The 19,559-nt window shown below is 36.7% G+C and overlaps 2 protein-coding genes across 2 annotated transcripts in view; one reads left to right on the top strand and one right to left on the bottom strand.

Annotated features, from left to right (window-relative positions):
- The window catches only part of ESCO1 (establishment of sister chromatid cohesion N-acetyltransferase 1), a 1,212,023-nt gene that overhangs the window by 195,955 nt on the left and 996,509 nt on the right, over positions 1 to 19,559 (bottom strand). The gene's annotated exons all lie outside the window — the stretch shown is intronic.
- Positions 1 to 19,559, top strand: part of MIB1 (MIB E3 ubiquitin protein ligase 1) — a 117,592-nt gene that overhangs the window by 20,877 nt on the left and 77,156 nt on the right. The window contains exons 3-7 of the mRNA XM_004273761.4: positions 889 to 1,018; positions 7,060 to 7,164; positions 9,294 to 9,360; positions 10,676 to 10,880; positions 16,319 to 16,502. Of these exons, the coding sequence (XP_004273809.1) occupies positions 889 to 1,018; positions 7,060 to 7,164; positions 9,294 to 9,360; positions 10,676 to 10,880; positions 16,319 to 16,502 (691 nt within the window). The remainder of the gene's footprint in view (positions 1 to 888; positions 1,019 to 7,059; positions 7,165 to 9,293; positions 9,361 to 10,675; positions 10,881 to 16,318; positions 16,503 to 19,559) is intronic.

Below are 19,559 nucleotides of genomic sequence, written 5' to 3'. Positions count from 1 at the left end.
TAGTTGAGTATAGAATCTTTTTCAAGGTCTCTAGTCTCTTGTAGGTATACACTACTTTAGAGACAGTTTAGTGTAGGTCAAATCCAGGCCACAGATGTATTTTACTTGACTTACACAGTGATCTAAATTTTTGAACAATTGCTAACCTTTTAAAATCGGGTGATTTCACAGAAAAATCAGGTTTATGAATTCTAACCCTATTCTGTTCCCCCACGCTCCAAAGACTGTCAACACAGGTTCTGCATTTTTTCCTGGCAGCAGTTGGCTGAAGCACAGGAACACCTGTACCCTTTAGACAAACCATACTCTGGAGTTCACCAAAGTCCCTACCACTCCCTATTGTTTTCCCCAGCCTGAGGTCAAGTGCCATTTGTCATTGCTGTGGTGCTGTCTTTCTTAGGCCCTCATTTGTAGTACTTGCCTGACAGTTGTAGGGTTTTGAATTTGCCATCTCTAAAGTATTGAAGAGTGTGGTGATACCCTGAATTGGTTAGACTGGATTCATGTGTTGATTCCATTCCAATTTAACTTTTGTGACCTTGGGCAAATTACTTACCTCTTTGGGACTTAGTTTCCTCATTGGTAAAATGAATAATAATACCTTCATCTTAGGGACTGTAACAGACTTTATACCTCTGTAAGTGCTTTTATGTATAGGAAAAGCTAAGTAAATATTAGCCGTTATTATTATTATTCCAACTACTAATGTCTTCATCATCATAACCTGTGTAACGTGGAAAGTGTTCCTGTACCATGCTGTTATGGTATTAACCAGAACAAAGAAAAATCTTTTATATTTTCAGAATAACCTTTTTTATAATCTTATTTTAAAAAATAAACTGCTGTTACCTATTTTTATATAAATTTGAAAGTAAATACTTTTTTTAGGGTTCTGTTAGAGTCTCGTAGAAAATCTAAGAAGATTACAGCCAGAGGGATCTTTGCAGGTGCCAGAGTGGTACGAGGAGTGGACTGGCAGTGGGAAGATCAGGATGGAGGAAATGGACGTAGGGGAAAGGTAAAAATTGTTTTTGATTCATCATGTTATTCTAGAACATTGTATATTCAGTAGATTTTATAACTACTGTAGTTGAATTTCTTGGCCCATTTTTTTTAATGCCAATAACAGTTTCTTAAGTTTTCATTTTTTTTCCCCCGGAAGAAAAAAGATTGTTCCTGCTCTGTTGTACATATTGGCGTTCCGTGAGAAGGTTGTAGGGTAGATTTTACCTTTCCACTTTTAGGGTTCATGTGGCCGTTTTGTTGCCCAGAATGCCTTTCTGAACATCCTGTTTGGGCTAGTCCTCCCTAAGCAGTATCTCATGCTCTTGATTTTCTTGTTATTAAAACTTCATTTGAATGTACTTGTTTTATATTCCATTCCCCCAAAGGTCTGTTTCTGAGGGGTAATAGGCAGCTACTTTGTTATTCAGTCCACTTAACTCCTTACCCTTCTCAGGAGGCGTGTAGAGCTGTCTAGGGGTCAGTTATAGCAGTTATTCTGAAGGGAATTTTGTACAGCCTCTTTAACGGGCTGGGGTAGCCAGAGATATTAGGGTGAATGGGTTGTTGGTTTTACTTATTTGGATTTCATGTTGCTTTTGCTGATGATGCATTCGTTGATTCAGTCAGTCACGTGTTAAATGTGTATTCTCTGTGTTTTGCTAGATGTACTGAAATGAACAGCATTTCACGTTTGAGATTTTGAAGTCAATTAATATCAATTCTGTTACCTTCTTTAAAATATTGTTTTTAGCATTAAGGAATGATGATTTTAGAGTCTCTGTCATCTGAGGAACTCTTCCTAGGAACTCGAAAGCCTCTTTTTTACAACTTGGTGCTATATAGATTCTTTTGAATTTGAGATTTTTAAACATTTTGTCAAATAGATGTTTTCTAAATTCAGAGTATTGTTATATTGATTTAATTTCAAGTAATAAGGTCTAATTTTAACGTTTGGAAGTCAGAAATATTTTGGCCTATATGTTTTAAGTACTTTGATTTTTATTAAGGAAGCAATTTTTTTTTAAATTTAGTAAATATTTATTGAACACTTAGGTGAAGGATTCTGTTCCAAGCATGAGGGTTATGGGAATAAACAAAAGAGGCAAAATTCCTACTCTTCTGAAACCTATATTCTAATTAGGGGAGATGGACAACCAGAAATATAAATCTAAATTCTGTGACTATAGTGTGGCCTGTTGACCAGCAGCATTGGTGTCACCTGAAAGCTTGTTAGAAGTATAATAGGTAATAGGTCCCTTTCCTCCTAGACTTTCTAAATTAGGATCTTCATTTTTTTTTTTTTTTTTTTTTTTTTCCGATATGCGGGCCTCTCACTGTTGTGGCCTTTCTCGTTGTGGAGCACGGGCTCTGGACGCGCAGGCCCAGCGGCCATGGCTCAGGGGCCTAGCCGCTCCGCGGCATGTGGGATCTTCCCGGACTGGGGCATGAACCCGTGTCCCCTGCATCGGCAGGCGGACTCTCAACCACTGTGTCACCAGGGAAGCCCCAGGATCTTCATTTTAACAAGAGCCCTAAGTCATTCAGATGTACATTAAAGTTTGAGAAGCACATTTCTAAAAAGAAAAATAGACCAGTGTGAATTTGGGAAAGGCACCACCTCTGGATGGATGGAGTGATGTGGGGACATGCTTCGCAAGCCAGTGGTAGAGAAAAGGTACCCTTTTGAGCGTGGACACAGGAACAGCCTTGTCCCCGTGCATAAGGTCTTGGTAAGTGGAGCTCAGGCTGGAGGTCAGCCTCTATTCTCCTCCTTGGCAAGGCCCTTTGTGCAGTTAACAACTTCTGTAATCATAGCAATACTGTGTCACATAGGATGTATAAAATGTATGTTAAAGCTTAAAGAATAGTAATAAAATTTTAAAAAGCAAACTTTTTTTTCCTACTCTACAGATTAAAAAATAGAATGTTATGAATACCTTTAAAAGTCTTCTGTTTACCCTTTCCCAATTGCAAGCCCTGCAAGAACTCATTAGTGAGTCCTGGGAAACACAGGGATCAGCACGGTCAGGACATCAGGCAAGGCAGAAGTATGGGCCAAGTGCAGGACACTGGACAGGAATTTGGTCAGAGGACATGAGTTACTATGCATGTTTTGCTTCTAAGCTTACCATGGTCCACCTCAAAGTTTTAGGAGTGGGTCAAAGCAGAATATTCTGTGGGGTAAGATGAGAGACCTCAGTTGATTTAGGTGGCAGAGAATGGGGGGTGGAGGGGAGAGTGGGAACCTCATCATTACATAGTCCAACAAGCCAAGTACAGTGGAGAATTTGGGTCAGGCTCACTCAGGCAGTGTGACCTTAGGTTGATAAAATGGTGCAATGGCAGTGGGCATCTGGGTGATGAGAGCCTTCAGCATGTCTGGCCTGTGAATCACATGGCTACAGTTCAGACAGATTGCCCTTGATGCCTGGTACCCAGCAGTCATCCTGGCAGCTCCCTTTGATGGATGCCCTTGCCTCTTTCCTGGCTGGATCCCATGTTTTCTTTTTTTTTTTTAAGCATTTAGAAAAAATTTTATTTATTTATTTTTGGCTGCATTGGGTCTTCGTTTTTGCATGCGCACTTTCTCTAGTTGTGGCAAGTGGGGGCTACTCTTCGTTGTGGTGCACAGGCTTCTCATTGTGGTGGCTTCTCTTGTTGTGGAGCTTGGGCTCTAGGCACATGGGCTTCAGTAGTTGTGGCACACAGGCTCAGTAGTTGTGGGTCGTGGGCTCTAGAGCACAGGCTCAGTAGTTGTGGTGCACGGGCTTAGTTGCTCCACGGCATGTAGGATCTTCCTGGACCAGGGCTGAAACCCGTGTCCCCTGCATTGGCAGGCGGATTCTTAACCACTGTGCCACCAGGGAAACCCGGATCCCATGTTTTCTGTATCCCATTACATCATCTTACTTAGCTTACTCTTTCCTTTGGTGGTGTACACGTTCTAGTAGTGTCTTTTGCAAGAGTGCACAAGAAGTAAATTTTTTAATACTTTCATTCTAAAATTGTTTTCAACTTTATATTCTTCCTCACGCTTAATTTTATGGTCAGAGGGTTGGAAAAAAATTTTTTTCATCAGCTTTTCAAAAGCAGTTGCAGCTGAAGTCTGAAGCCACATAAATGGAACTTTCTGGATTTTTGTTATATTGGCACTTCTTAGGGGGATGAAAAGTAGGCATTCTTGAAGCTTTGAGTCATCAGTATTACATTTTTGGTTTATTATGATTTAATACTTGTTACATTTTAAGAACAAAATGAAAAGTAAATGAAACCATCTTACACATGTGACTCTAAGTGAGGGAACTTAATATAATAGGAAGTCTTCAGGGTAACATTATTTAAGCACATGTTTGAGATGAAATGTAATTTTTGTCTGACTCTTTTTGACCATGTGTGTGAATGAAGAAAGTTTTTAAGCCTTCCTGTGCTGGCCAGTCTTCAGTGCTGGCTGCTCTGTCCCAATCCTCTTCCCTTATCTTTTTTTTCCCTTGAGGGTTCAAGATTCCCACCCCATTCTCATCACTACATGTTCTCAACAATACGGCTAGTATGAGCCATATTAAGGGGTATAAACCAACCTAGGCTGACGTTGTAATACTGATACAATCTATGGCCTACCATGTGCCAACATGTACCATGGTTTTTTGCTTTGCACCATGGCTTTGGCAAGCATGATGTAAGGTCATCATGGAAGTGTGTAGTGTATTCTTAACTACCTAAGTTAGTATTTCAAGACTGTTTTCATTTTGCAAATGCTTTCGAATATATGTTGATTATTTCATACAGGTACGCTAGATATATTTTCTTCTTTTTAAAAAACTTTATTATGGAGAATTTCAAACATACACCAGAATAGAAAGAATAGTATAACAAATTCCCATGCACCCAACATCCAACTTCAAAAATTATCAACATTTTAAAAAATGCCATTTATTTGTTGAAGAAATCAAGGTTCTTTGGATTTGGCTGATTGATTCTTTATGATGTTCTTGAACTTCTTCCTCTGAGCCTTGTATTCTTATAAACTAGGTGTTAGGTGTAGAGACATGATTAGATTCAGGTTCCGGTTCAGGTTTTTTTGTCAAGAGTACCTCATCAGTGGTGTGTGTACTTTCATTGCATCACATCAGGAGGCATATAAAGTTTGATTATCCTACTATTGGTGACGTTAAGATTGATCAGTGCAGGTATTGTCAGTTTGATCCTTTACAGAGTTTCTCAGCAACCTTTTACCTAATGGTTTTAGCAGCCATTCCGCACATATTTCTTAATCAGAATTGAAAGTATGAAATTAATGTAGTTATTTTCTTATGCCTTCCACTTTCCTCCTTGATTAACCAAATCATATTAACAAATGAAGGAATTTCATTTAGTGATTCAGAGCTTGAGTAATGAATTTGCTTATATCCCAAGTAATTTGAAATTTAGGATGAATTTGATTTAAAGTTTGTAGTCTTTGTTTTTTAGTTGGTCACATACTTTTTTGTCCCTCTCATAAAAACACAGTTATTTAATCTAGCATTGTATTTTTAAAAATGAATGAAATAGAACCTGACTATATTAGAATTAGAAGGGATTTTTTTTTGCTAAAAGTTGCATGTTTCACTTTAGAGTGTTAGAAACTCTTGCTTTGGAAGGTTATACAGTGGTTGTGAAAATCAGAAAGCAAAGCATGGCAGTGATGGACTCTGCATTCAGGATGGTAGTTACCTCTGTTGGAAGGCAGGAGGGTGGGATTGATGAGAGGCATGCAGGGGAATTGAAAAGTACTGGTAATATTCTTTTTCTTAGTCTGATGTTCATTTTGTTTTTTTATTATTCTTTAAAATTTACATATGATATATTTTTATAATGTATAATTCATTTTAAAATTAAAAAGAATAGGGACTCTCTGGCAGCCCAGTGGTTAAGACTCTACGCTCCCAGTGCAGGGGGTATGGGTTTGATCCCTGGTGGGGGAAATAAGATCCTGCATGCTGCACCGTTCGGCCTTTAAAAAAAAAAAAAAAATTAAAGAGAATAGATAGACTCATTTACTAACAATTTGAAATGTTGCTCAAATATTTGATTAAATTTTAAGCATAAGAACTTTTTATCTCTACAAAAGCACCATAAAATACATAGCTTGCAAAACTATTTCTTTAGTACAGGGTGAAAATGAAATGGTCATTATGTATCTTATTTGAAATAGTCTGTTTTTAAGGGCATGCCTTAAAAATTACATTTAACATCAGCCTGGCATTCTAAGTAACTATGTAGCGTGGTTGATTATAAGTGTCAGGGTGGAGAAGAGTAATGAGTTGCGCATGTGCGACTTCCCATACTGAGCTGTAGACTGGTTCACTTGAGAATACCCAAGTTTAGTGCTCGTTGTGCGTCAGTTTTGTGTAGTTGATTCTTGGTCCTTAAGCAATAGCAACTCCGGTATTTTTTTTTTTTTTTTTTAAGTATTAAACGCTCTTACTAATCAGCCTGCTGGTGTGTGGGGCCTAGAGATTGTGTCTGGGTCTCCACTGCAGTCACAGTGTTTCAGCTTAGAAGGCCTGCTTTTTGGGGCAACTGAGGGGTGCTGCTGGAGGAGCCAAGTCACTCAAGTCTTCTTTAAACTTGGCCTTTGAGCCTCATGCTTATCAGCGTTTAGCTGACCAGAGAGTGGGTTTACCTTGAATTTTTCAGGGTATTTGGTCAAAGATTTTAAATTTTGTATCAAAGAATAGGTTTAAAAGAATAGTTAGAGGGAATCCTTTAAGAGTGAAGATTTTAAATTTTGTATTGAATTATGTATTTTCTGATAATCCGTCACTGTAATAATCACTAAGCTTCTGTATTTACAATTTCTACAGTGGTTTTAGAAATTAGCTTATAATATTCTGGAAAACTGTATTATTCACTTATATGTTAGAAGTGACATATATTTGGTAAATAAGTATTTTTCATGATCCTGTTACACAGGATTGTAGCTGAAATATTTTTAAAGATTTAAATATAATTAAAAGAACCAACCTCTCCTCTCCTCTTTCAAAATTTTTTTTTTCCCTCAAAAATTTCCCTTAGGTAACAGAAATCCAAGACTGGAGTGCATCAAGCCCACATAGTGCGGCCTATGTTCTCTGGGACAATGGTGCTAAGAACCTTTACAGAGTTGGCTTTGAGGGCATGGTAAGTGTAAGAACCACAAAAGCTGAAAATATTGGACGGGTGAAAGAAGGGAAGTAAAAATAGCCCTTATTGTATTCTTCCATTTTTTCTTTTGTCATCTCCTTTTGTCAGAATACAGCCATCTGAATCATGAGTATGCAATTGGAGGGAACATCTGTAAAGTGAGAATTTAATACAATAGGTGTTAAAATTATTTTTTACGAGTTTTTTCCTCTGTATTTTTATTTTTATTTATTTTTATTATTATTATTTTTTGCGGTACGCGGGCCTCTCACTGTTGTGGCTTCTCTCGTCGCGGGGCACAGGCTCCGGACGCGCAGGCTCAGCGGCCATGGCTCACGGGCCACCTGCTCCGCGGCATGTGGGATCTTCCCGGGCCGGGGCACGAACCCATGTCCCCTGCATAGGCAGGCGGGCTCTCAACCACTGCGCCACCAGGGAAGCCCTCTGTATTTTCAAAGTGTAGTGTTGATGATTGAAAATGACTGACCTAGAAGCACTTTGAATTACTTAAGTGCTTAAGGAGCATAATGGTAGTTTTTATTCAATGGATTGTCCTATATTTCTGCATGTCATGGATCATTATTCAAATGTTGACCTCAGCTATTTAATTTATAGAGTGTAATTAAATATTATATTAATGCTAAAATATTAATGCCTTTTATATCCTTTCCACCTTGAATACATTTTTCATTCAAAGAATTCTAAAATTTCATTTTTTTTTCCAACTCTTATGCTCATTAGGAGGGGAAAAAATATCCCACTGTCCCTTTGCCTTAATCTATTCCTTTTATACATAAAAGCGAGCCTTGTGAATCTAGACAGGTAGTTTACTCGCCACTTTTTACAGTTGTATACAGCATTGGTCATTAGTTTTTCATTATTATCTTCATGCCTCTCCCTGTTTTTAAATTGGGAATTTTTGTAGAATTCCAACTGATTATTAACTTGCTTCAAATGAAGCTTTACATGCTGTGTGCGCTCAGGTACTTATTGAGTAGTATACATACAGATTGATCCCATTCTTTTTTGATGGCTGAGTAGTATTCCATTATATGGTTATGCCATTGTTTATATAATGAGATTTCTGTTGATAGGTATCTGGGTTTTTTTTTGTTTTTTTCATTGTTGCAAGCAGTGTTTCAGTAAGCATCCTTGTGCATATGTCTTTATACATTTATGGGTATATTTCCTTAAGATAGATTCCTAGAAGTGGAACCACTGGGTTAAAGTATCATATTAAAACTGCTTGACCCATGTCTCCTTGGCTAGGATTGAACTAAATGTGAGCTATAGTGGCAAAGGAGGCTGTAAAAGAGAGTTGGGTTGGGGTGTGTTTGTGTGTGTATGTGTCTGTATAAAGGAGCTCCTTTCCTTAATATAGTATGTATGTACTGATCACTTTATACATGTATATGGTACTGTTAGGCACTTTTAGGTAATCTGTTTCTGAATTTTCAGTCACCCTCAAGGTTGCTCTTCTAAGTTCACATTTCCTGTACTTTTCATTATACCACAACTGCCTCCCCATTCAAATACTTAAATACTTTCTTATAAAAGCTAAGTGGGAAGGAACTTGAGTTAACGAAGTTATGGTAAAGTAAGGACTAAAAGTGATATAAATAGGAAATTAACTGGACAAGGAATCAAAAGACTGGATTTGGTTTTTTCCTTTTCTACTTTCTGACTATTTAGTTTTGGCTGATTTCCTTTATACAATACCTGCCTTGTATATCTCATAAAATTGATTAGAAAGATCAAATGAGTTGAGCTCTTTTTTGGTAAAAATATCTTTAAAATGGAATATGTTATGTACTTCTGAAATACGAGATTTTTGTTTTAGTTCTTTTTTCCCAGCATGTGTTTTTGAAAGTATGATAATGGTAAAGATCCAGGCATTTTAATGTTGAAGTTTAAAAGAAATCTTAAAGTATGACCTATCTGAAGGTCAAGTTTATAGTTTTTGATGGGTGTTTTTGAAAGCAATGTTTAGTGTGACTGTTAACCGAGAGCTACTCTTCATTTCTGCTGAGGATATGTTCTAAATGAACATTTTTGCGTATTTTAGGTTTTAAGCTGTAGTTGAAGTTTTCAAGGGTGATTTTTCTGCTTTCTTTTCTTTTTCTTAGTCTGACCTGAAGTGTGTCCAGGATGCCAAAGGAGGTTCTTTCTACAGAGATCATTGTCCTGTGCTAGGTGAGTTAACAGGCTAGAGAAAATTTCTAAATAATGGGTCAGAGTTCATGGAATCAGAAAAGTGTTTAAATTGGGCTTTAAAAAAATTAGTTACCATTAAAGCTTTTTAAAGACATACTCTTTTGGTTTTATTTTGTTTTAAAGCATTTGTTCTTTTTAATTTATTTAAACTCTGAAAGAATTGTCATGACTTGATAATTGATATACCATTTATATGGCATACTATATTTGAAACTTTTGTCTTTTAACCATAAACTTATATTGTTGAAAAATTTTGGGTTATATGATCAATGTTATATCTCTTACACTACGGAGAATAGGACCTAACAATTTAATGCTTATAAATTCCTTAGAATTTCTGTAAAATTTCTTTGAAAATATAAGAACAGCTCTAAGATTAAGATAATATGATAAATATAATTTCATGTATCATTAAAATAAAAAAAGAACAAGAAAACCAAAACTAGTTTCATTTTATAGATTCTTCATTGTTGGCAAGATGAATATTTACCACATTCTTCTGATTAAACCTTTAGTCTCTGAATGCTTTCCTTTCTCATGTGAACGCTCTGTTCCTCTTTCCAAATCATTTGATTTGCCTTATTGCCCCAAAACGCTGTTCTCTTCCAGCATACCTTATTTTTTTAAAAAGGAGAATGTAGAAGAAAATCTTACGGTTTTGAGGAGATCATCTCTTTCTCTTGCTTTCAGAAACTTTGTTTTGTATGTGGGTTTTACAAGGAAAGTGTAGAATCAGCATACCCATTTCAGATCCCTCAGCATAATGTTTTATGATCATGAATCCTTTATCCCGTAAGTAGTTTTGAAAATAATCTCAGAAATGGGCTTTGAAATATTTGAAAATGCTCTTTAGGCAAAAATCACAAGAACTATTTGGTAACTAATAACAGTAAGCACTTCAGAGGAAAAAAAATTCCAGGGTTCTCTTTCATATACTTTAGTTAGTTATGTTGGCTCTTCAGCAAGTCATCCAGGCAGAAAGGTGAATATTGTCAATGCTCAGAACTTTGTGTTCTGATAGATGGTTGCCTAGTCTTCTGTAGATTCTGCCCCTGTTCAGTCATTGTTGTAAATCATTACATTATATCTGGTTTTGAGTCTGTTTTCTTTTCTTTCTTTTTTTAAAGCTCTCTAATTCTAGAATTTGATACTCACAGTATATTCTCAAAACATTTTAAGATTAGATAGTAACTAAAACTCAAATATCTTGGGCTTTTTCTTATTTAAAACAGTGCAGTTGCCTGTCGTTGCTGTGATTTTCCTTTTCCTTTGTCAACTCCCTCTGCAATTATAGGTGAGCAGAATGGCAACAGGAATCCTGGTGGATTGCAGATTGGTGACCTGGTCAATATAGATCTTGACCTAGAAATTGTACAGTCTTTGCAGCACGGTCATGGAGGATGGACTGATGGCATGTTTGAGACTTTAACTACAACTGGAACTGTTTGTGGCATTGATGAAGATCATGACATTGTAGTACAGTATCCAAGTGGCAATAGGTTGGTTATATTTTTTAATTTTCAGTAATGGCAAATAAAGTTAGTATATAGAGGAAAGAGCCTTAAAGAAAGCAAATAATGTGATATAAAAAAACTTCTTACAGCTAACTCTTCAATAATAGATGAAAATCCGGAATATGTTGGTAAAGTGGAGGGAAACAACTAAGAACAGTGTATGTGTGTGTGTGTGTGTGTATGTGTATATATTTATATGAATATATTTATGATTCAATGTTCTGTGCACTTTTTTTTTCCTTTAGGGGGCAGAATACATTGTATCAGTATTAGGTACAAGTATAGCTAAAAAGTTCTGTGTTCTGTTGGACTGCATCAGTCTACCCTGAATGAACGGGATAACAGTAAAACTCCTCTGGCCCATATCTCCAGCGTCATCTCATGGTAACACAGCTCTGCCTTGCCACAGACACCTGTGCACACACTAATGCTTATCAGCCACACAGCACTGCGTGTGTTTCCTCACTTCTGTAACCTTTGCACACACCACTCCTTCCATGCAGAATACCCTTTCCTCCTTGTCTCCCTCCTTCTCTGGATTAACTCCTTTGCCTCCTATAAATATTGAACTTTTATGCTTACTTCCTCTCTCCTTCCCCCCTCCCTGGTACATGCATACGCTATTTATCTGTTTAGGTCTCCTATTATCTACTAAAATGGTTATTTATTTGGTCTCTGGGTTTCGTGTTTCTTGGAGACTGGGCCTGTGCCTTTTATTTATTTGTCCCTAGGGGCCAAAATATATCCAGTTTACTAGTATGTTTACAGTATTTTAAAGAAAAAATTCGGTAGTTAAATTGAATAGTTGTCAAAGCTTTATTACTGACATGTACATAAAGAAACTAACTCTCTGAGATTCTTTAGGGGAAGGATTATATATGAAATAAGAAAAATTAACATTAAGTTGCTAACCACATTATAGAATTAGCTCTAATTGTGTTTAAATCTTAAGGATACGCATGATAATATCAAGAGATACACAAAAAGCATTTGCCAAAATCCAACATCCTTCATGATAAAAATACTAAATAAACTAGGAACAGAAGGGAACTTCTTCAGCTTGATAAAGGACATCGATGAAAGACCCACAGCTAACAGCGTACTCAGTGGGAAAGACTGAATGCTTTCTCCTTTAAGATCAGGAACAAAACAAGAATGTCTGCTCTCCTCACTTTTATTCCATATTTTCCTAGAGGGTCTAGCTGGGGCAATTAGGCAAGAAAAAGAAATAAGAGAAAGGAAGAAGTTAAACCCTCTGTGTTCACAGGTGACATGATCTTGTGTATAGAAAAATCTAAAGAATCCACAAAAAAAACCTGTTAGAACTAATAAATGAATTCAGCATAGTCGCAGGATACAAGATCAATATAGAAAAATCAGGGCTTCCCTGGTGGCGCAGTGGTTGAGAGTCTGCCTGCCAGTGCAGGGGACACGGATTCGTGCCCCAGTCCGGGAAGATCCCACATGCCGCGGAGCGGCTGGGCGCGTGAGCCATGGCCGCTGAACCTGCGCATCTGGAGCCTGTGCTCCGCAGCGGGAGAGGCCACAACAGTGAGAGGCCCGCGTACCAGAAAAAAAAAAAGAAAAAGAAAAATCAGTTGTATTTCTGTATACTAGCAATGAACAATCTGAAAATGAAATTAAAAAAACAATTCCATTTTCAATAGCATCACAAAGAATAAAATACTTAAGAATAAATTTAGCCCAATAAGTACAAGATTTGTATACCAAAAACTATATAACATTGTTGAAGGAAATTAAAGATGACCTAAATGGAAAGACGTTTCATGTTTATGCATCAGAAGATTTAATGTCGTTTAGATGGTGTATTAGTTTCCTAGGGTTGCCATAACAAATTACCGCAAACAGCAGCTTTACAACAGAAACTTATTCTTTCAAATTCTGGAGGCTAGAAGTCCAAAGTGAAGATGTTGGCAAGACTGTTTTCTTCTGGAGATCTGAGGGAGGATCTCTTCTGTGCCTCTCTCCTGGCTTCTGGTGGTTGTTGGCAGTCCTTGGCTTTCCTTGGCTTGTCGATGCATCACTCATTTCCCTGCCTCTGTCTTCACATGGTCTTGTCCCCTGTGAGTCTCTGTGCCCCTCTGTTGTCACATGACCTTCTTTTTTTTCTTCTGGGTACATAGTTTATTTTCAAATTCATTCAAGTCAGTCTCTGATTAGTCAAGTTCAGACGGTTATAGGGAGATTATTTAATACCGAGAGCCACATCAACAGTCCTCCAGCCCGCTATTTTAGTTTCGTCAGGCCAACATTTGTACCTTAGCCATCCATAAGGAAAGAACCCTAAGGAGGCATAGAAGACAGTTAATTGAGCTCATGGAACTTCTAGAGTCTTTTACATAGACAATGATCAAAAGATGATTTTACGTGACCTTATAAGGACACCAGTCATTGGATTTAGGGCCCATCCTAATCTGATATGACCTCATTTTAACTTGATTACATCTGCAAACACCCTGTTTCTAAATATGCTCACATTCAGAGGTGTTGGGGATTAGCATTTCAGCATATCTTTTGGGGGGAATAATTCAACATTTAACATGTGACAGTATTCCTCAAACTAATCAACGGATTCAGTGCAATCCCTATCAAAATCCTTGCCTTTTTTTTTTTTTTTGTACAGAAATTGGCAAACTGAACCTTAAATTCATACGGAAACTCAAGGGACCCAGAATAGCCAAAATAGCTTTAAAAAATGAAGAACAAATTTGGAGGACTCACACTACCCAATTTGAAAATTTACCACAAAGCTATAGTAATCAAGACAGTCTATTATAAAAATAAGCATGTAGATTGATGGAGTAGAACTGAGTCCAGAAATAAGCCCTTGCATTTAAAGTCAGTTGATTTTTGACAGGGGTTCAGCACAGTTCAATGGGGAAAGAACAGTCTTTTCAACAAACGGTGCCGACAGTATTTACAGATATTCAGTCATTGTGGTGTACATCTAATTTAATGTTAATTAATTTAATGTTATATGTCAAGTATACAACAATCTAAAAAATAAAGCTACAATTACAAAGCAAAACAAATGGCCATAAAAAGGCCATAAAAAGGGATGGAGTACTGACATATGCTGCAACATAGATAAATCTTGAAAACATTATGTTGAGTGAAAGAAGCCAGTCACAAAAGGTCACATATTATCTGATTTTATTTATACAGAATGTCCATAATAAGAAAATCCACAGAAACAGAAAGTATATTACTGGTTGTTAGGGGCTGGGGAGAGAGGGGTGAATTCAGAATGACTGCTAATCGTTAAGGGGGTATCTTTTTGTGGTAATGAAAATGAAATTAGGTAGGGGTGGTTGGTTTATACAACTGAATATACTAAAACCACCGAATTACATGCTTTAAATGAGTGAATTGTATGATATGTGAGCTACATGTCAATAAAGCTCTTAATAAAAAAGAAGGAAAAAATCAACACAATTTAAGTTCAGAGTAGCACGTACTAGCATATTTTGTTTTAAATAGTATCTTGTTTGTTATTTGGAAATGTTAGGTTAACACAGATTAGGATTATTACTTGTAGAATTCTTCCTCCGTCAAAATTCTTTCTTGGGCAGTAGCGTTATTAGTAACATGACATTTGACTTCTGGAAAATAATCTTTTTTATTCTTTACTCAACACCAATTTATTAAATACTTACCCTGTATTAGGCCCTGTGATTAGTGTTAGAATTACAAAGACAAACAAGACATGGTCCTCTGCTTTGAAGGAGTTTCTCTATTAATTTGGATAGACAAAGTCAGAAATAGCTGTATTAAAATGTTTTAAGTAGTTATGATAGGTGAGTATTCAGGCTATTCTGAAGGTACAGAAGAAGAGTGGTCATTTCAGCTGGGCAAATCCGAGAAAACTTAAGCGAGCATATTACATTAAGTAAGGTTGAAAGATTTGGTTTTCACCTGGGCAAGGAAGCGCTGTAGGCAGAAGGAACAACTTGAGTAAATACTACTGTTCGGACACTACACAGGTTTGGTAGATTTTGGAACTTTGGGAGTGAGGTAAATAAAGGGCACCATGACTCATAAGACTGAAAAGAAAACTTTTTGTATTTGAGTTTTATTCTTAACTGATCAGAGGCACTTCTTTCTCTTTGTGGTTGTTTTAGAAAGAAAGTTTACATGGTTATAGGAATTTAGTAAGCAGGGTTTTGTGTGTTGTGACCTCTCAGAGCCTTTTATATGCTAAGGACCATTATAATAAGGAAAGGAGGGTATAATATGCCATATTGTAAAAGTTTATTTGACTAGGGAAGCTTTTTTCCCTTGGAGTACCATATGGGACTAGGAGAAATGTGTTATACACTGTGGTACAACTTTTCGATGGGATATTAAGTAGTCAATAAAATGGTGGTTGTGCACATGGTAACAGCATAGAAAAATGCTTATGTATAGGAAGGAAGAAATCCGAGTCCAAGTTTGTTTTGATACAGTGATTACAAGGATGTAAGATACCCATACATGGCAATTTAAAACTAGATAATATTTTTATCCATGAGATTGCAATGGTATGGGAAAATAGTGTACTCTTTGTAGAGCAGTTTGGCTCTATCAGAATTGTAAACAAATATATACTTTGATTAGGTGGTTCCTTTAAGAATCTCTAATGAAATACTGACCCCCATGTGCACAAAGTTGTACATACAGTGATGTTCTTTATAGTATTGTTCGTAATAATAGTGAAAATGTGGAATTACTTTAAATGATAGCCAATAGGAGAATCGCTAAGTACATTTGTGTATATCGATGCTATGGAATACTCTGTAGCCATTAAATCAAAATAAATAGATCTATATCTGTCACATTGAAAAATAAATGTTCCAAGATGCATCCTCTGAGAAAAAAGAAGTCACAGAATAACATATATATGTATATTATGATCCCATTTATGGAAAACAAAACAACTCTCTTATAACCATCACTCTGCATATTAATAGAAGATCTGCAGGGCTACTCAATGGAGTATTAACTGTGGTGTCTAGTGGGGTGGGGAATGGTGATCCAGGTGTGTTTGTGTGAAATGGAACTTTCACTTTTACTTTACATGTTTATGAAATGTTTTAATTTTTAACGAGTGTGTATTACTTGTTTTTTTGAGTGTGTTACTTTTTTAATAACAATTTTATAAGACATGCAAGTGCAAATAAATCTAGACAGAAGTGCTAGACAGAAGTGTATCATATTCGGGTGGTGAGAATATGGATAACTCTTTTCCCAAATCTGTATAATAAAATCATAAAAAGAAATACAAATCATTCAGGATGTAATTGTAAAGGATTGCTTTACACTGTTGATGAGTTATAAAGCTTTTTTCCCTGTAATGGTTAACTAAGAATTTGTGCTAAAATTAAGTAAACTTACCCATGTTGAATTTTGGCTTTGATTTTTAGGTGGACCTTCAATCCTGCTGTTCTCACTAAAGCGAACATTGTCCGAAGTGGGGATGCCGCTCAGGGTGCAGAAGGAGGCCCCTCACAGTTCCAAGTGGGTGATCTTGTACAAGTTTGTTATGACCTGGAAAGAATTAAACTTCTACAGAGAGGACATGGAGAATGGGCTGAAGCTATGCTCCCAGTAAGTACATATAAAATAATTTGGGACTAGGAAATATACCATGTTTATGTAGTTTTTAAAAGTTTTTAAAACTTCGATTTTAGAAAGTAAATTAGCATAATCCTTTGAGAATTGTAATCTTCATTGGCAGCTTAACATATATATGCCTTTTATTTTCTAACTTATTTCAGTTAGATTAGCCTGGGAAGGTCCAAAGAAGAGCTATAGTTAATATTTTTCGATAGAGCTTTTAGTGGAGAATGTAATGCTGGCGTAAGGCAAAGAGGCTTCCTGATACTTCACCCTGGAATGAGAGCGACGTGCTCATCCAGTCACCAGCAGTGCTGGACCACCGCTGCTCTCCTCACTTGGGGCCATGCCTCTCTAAAACTTAAGACTGCAAGAGCAGCTCAGAACGTGTGCCTTCTGAGATAGCTTTGCTCCCAAAGAGCTACAGTTTAATTTTTTATTTAGTCATTCAATACATTTTTCGTCAAATGTTCAGCAGTAACAAAATAATTTGTTTGTCCTGCCCTCTTTTCATTCATCTTTCTCTTTCTCCATCTTTTCCTTGCTTCTGTCCTCCTGTCTCTTTCCTTAGATACTACCTGTTCCATCCTGCCAATTGCCCTTACTGCCTTGCCCTGTATCCCATTCCTTTCCACCTTGCTATATCCTCCTCTTCAGCTCTCCACTTTGCCCACTCCCTGCTCCTGTCTCATCCTGTTCCAAATCCTGTCTTCCCAAGTCCCATCCCATTTAAGCACCTCCTTCCTGTCCCATGTATACCTCCCCTCCCACTCCCTTCATATGACATCCAACCCACCCTGGTGTGTTGTCCAGTCTCCTGTCCTGGTCAACACCTTTTTCTCTTCCTGTCCAGCCCCAACTCCTGCCCCATTTGCCCTCTGCCCCCTCCTATCCTGTCCAGTCCCCCTTTCCTATCCTTCATGATGTCCTGTCCCTCTATCAGTCCATTCCTCCTTCCTGCCTTAGTCCTTCAGCAGATGTTTTAGCAGAAGCAGTGTGCCTGTTAGCCTTCAGGGATGTACTAGTGAACACAACAGAAAAAAAAAATCTCTGTTGTTGTGGTGCTTTCATTCAAAGACATTTCATAGTTTGCACATGATGCTGACATTTTTTATTGCTTTAGTTAGGTATTAGTTAGTTGTATTAGTTAGGTATTAGTTAGTTGTATTTCAGGACTATATTTTAGAATCATTATTTTTCTCCAAAAAGTTGAGTTCTATATAATCCCTCTTTGTTTTGTTTGCTTTTGGTATTAAAGTTGGTTAAAAAAATGTATTAATATACTTCAGGCCTCACTGTAGTGTGGTGTTACTTAAAATGTCATTTTTTGACGTATTTTATAGGAGCTATATATACTATTTAAAATTATTTTATAGTCAAGATGTTTTTGTTTTTTCCCCTTATCAGTGACACCTTATAGCATCTTCCATCTGTTGAGTGCCCAGTTATACTGAGCACTGTGCTGAATGATGTATACGTACATATGCAGCACATACTGTATATATGTTTACACATATATACATAAACATACAAACTTTATTTGTCTTAGGAATATTATAAGTAGGTGGTGGTATGACATCCTTATTTTAAATATGAGGAAATCAGAACTAAGATAATGAACTGGAATTTGAACCCAAATCTATATTACTTCAAAGCCTGTCTCCCATATTAAGCTGCTGTATAAGCAAAACCTCTAGGTAATTTCTGGAGGGCAGTACTGGGATTCCAGTAGTGACGACGTAGATTTGAATCTTCTCAAATCCTCATGATAAAAACAGTCAACAACTAGATTAGTTAGCATAACCGAAAAAGCTACAAACATCTGTAACAAAGCCAGGTGATAGAATAGTCTTTTGAATCTTAAAATGTGAACGAGTAAAGATAAACCATTGACAGCTACAGGGTCTGCATCTGTGTGGCAGCAGAGAGAATTAATGGAGCATCAGGTGGACCTGAGAAGGGGGAAACTCCAGAATAGCTAATGAGTATTCATTGGTTATTGTGGTAGATTAATGTGATAACAACAGCCGAACCTGGGAGGGCTCTTGTAGACTCCAGTTTGGGGTGAGAGCAATAAGTCCATGCTAAAGTCTGAAGGGACTGGAGTAGCCTGGGGCTATAAACTCTCCAAACCAACCAGCCAAATCTCCCTTCCAGGGCAGAGCCCTCCATTGAGGAGAAAATGCTGGGAATAGAAGCCAGATTGAGTAGGGTGGAGACAGTAGGCACAAAGGAAAGAGTAAATCCAGGCAAAAGTTGGAAGGGATCATGGTCGAATCCCTATGCACTGTTATTATTGAAAAAGGAGAATAAGGAATAGAATAACTTCTCCACAGACAGATGAAAGTACATCAGAAAGATATGCACAGAAAACTAAAATCTAATAATTCAAAATGAGCTAAAAAATTAAGAAGATGATAAAAGACATGAAAGGATGAAATAAGTCATAATTAGAAATGAGGTAGAACTTAGGAAAGAACTTTTAAAAATTCATTTCAGAAATGAAATAAGCTAGAAGCAACATAGAGCAAATAAATACAACAGATAATGCCTTAAGAGAAACAGAAGGTAAAAAGGAGGAAAAATTTTAAAATCAAAAAGATAAAATGTATGTGAGAGAAAGTGACAAATATAGAATATCTAATATATGTGTATTAGGGAATCCTTGCAAAAAGGAAAAAACAGAAACCAAAGTAATGGAATATAACAAATGCTAAAATTTGTAATTCCAGGGAAGTTTACCTGAAATTGAAAGATTTGAAATTAAATATTAAAAGGGCACGTTGCATACCTGGGAAAACTAACCCAGAACACCAAACACAGAGCCATATTCTGGTAAAATAATAGAATCTTCAAGAAAAGAAAAATTTCTTTGGGTATCTAGGAAAAAAGACCAAGTTACTTATAAAGGAAAGAAAATCAGATTGTTGTTAAGAAAAAAATGTGATCTCAATGTTTTATGCCAGAAAACAATGAAATAACATTTATTTAAGGTGCTCAAGGAAAGAAAACGTAAGCTAAGGATTTTATATATAACCAAACCGACTT

Source organism: Orcinus orca, chromosome 15 (assembly GCF_937001465.1).
Source record: "Orcinus orca chromosome 15, mOrcOrc1.1, whole genome shotgun sequence".
NCBI classification, from domain to species: Eukaryota; Metazoa; Chordata; class Mammalia; order Artiodactyla; family Delphinidae; genus Orcinus; species Orcinus orca.
Note: the sequence above shows the minus strand (reverse complement) of the source record. Positions and strands in the feature narration are given on the sequence as shown.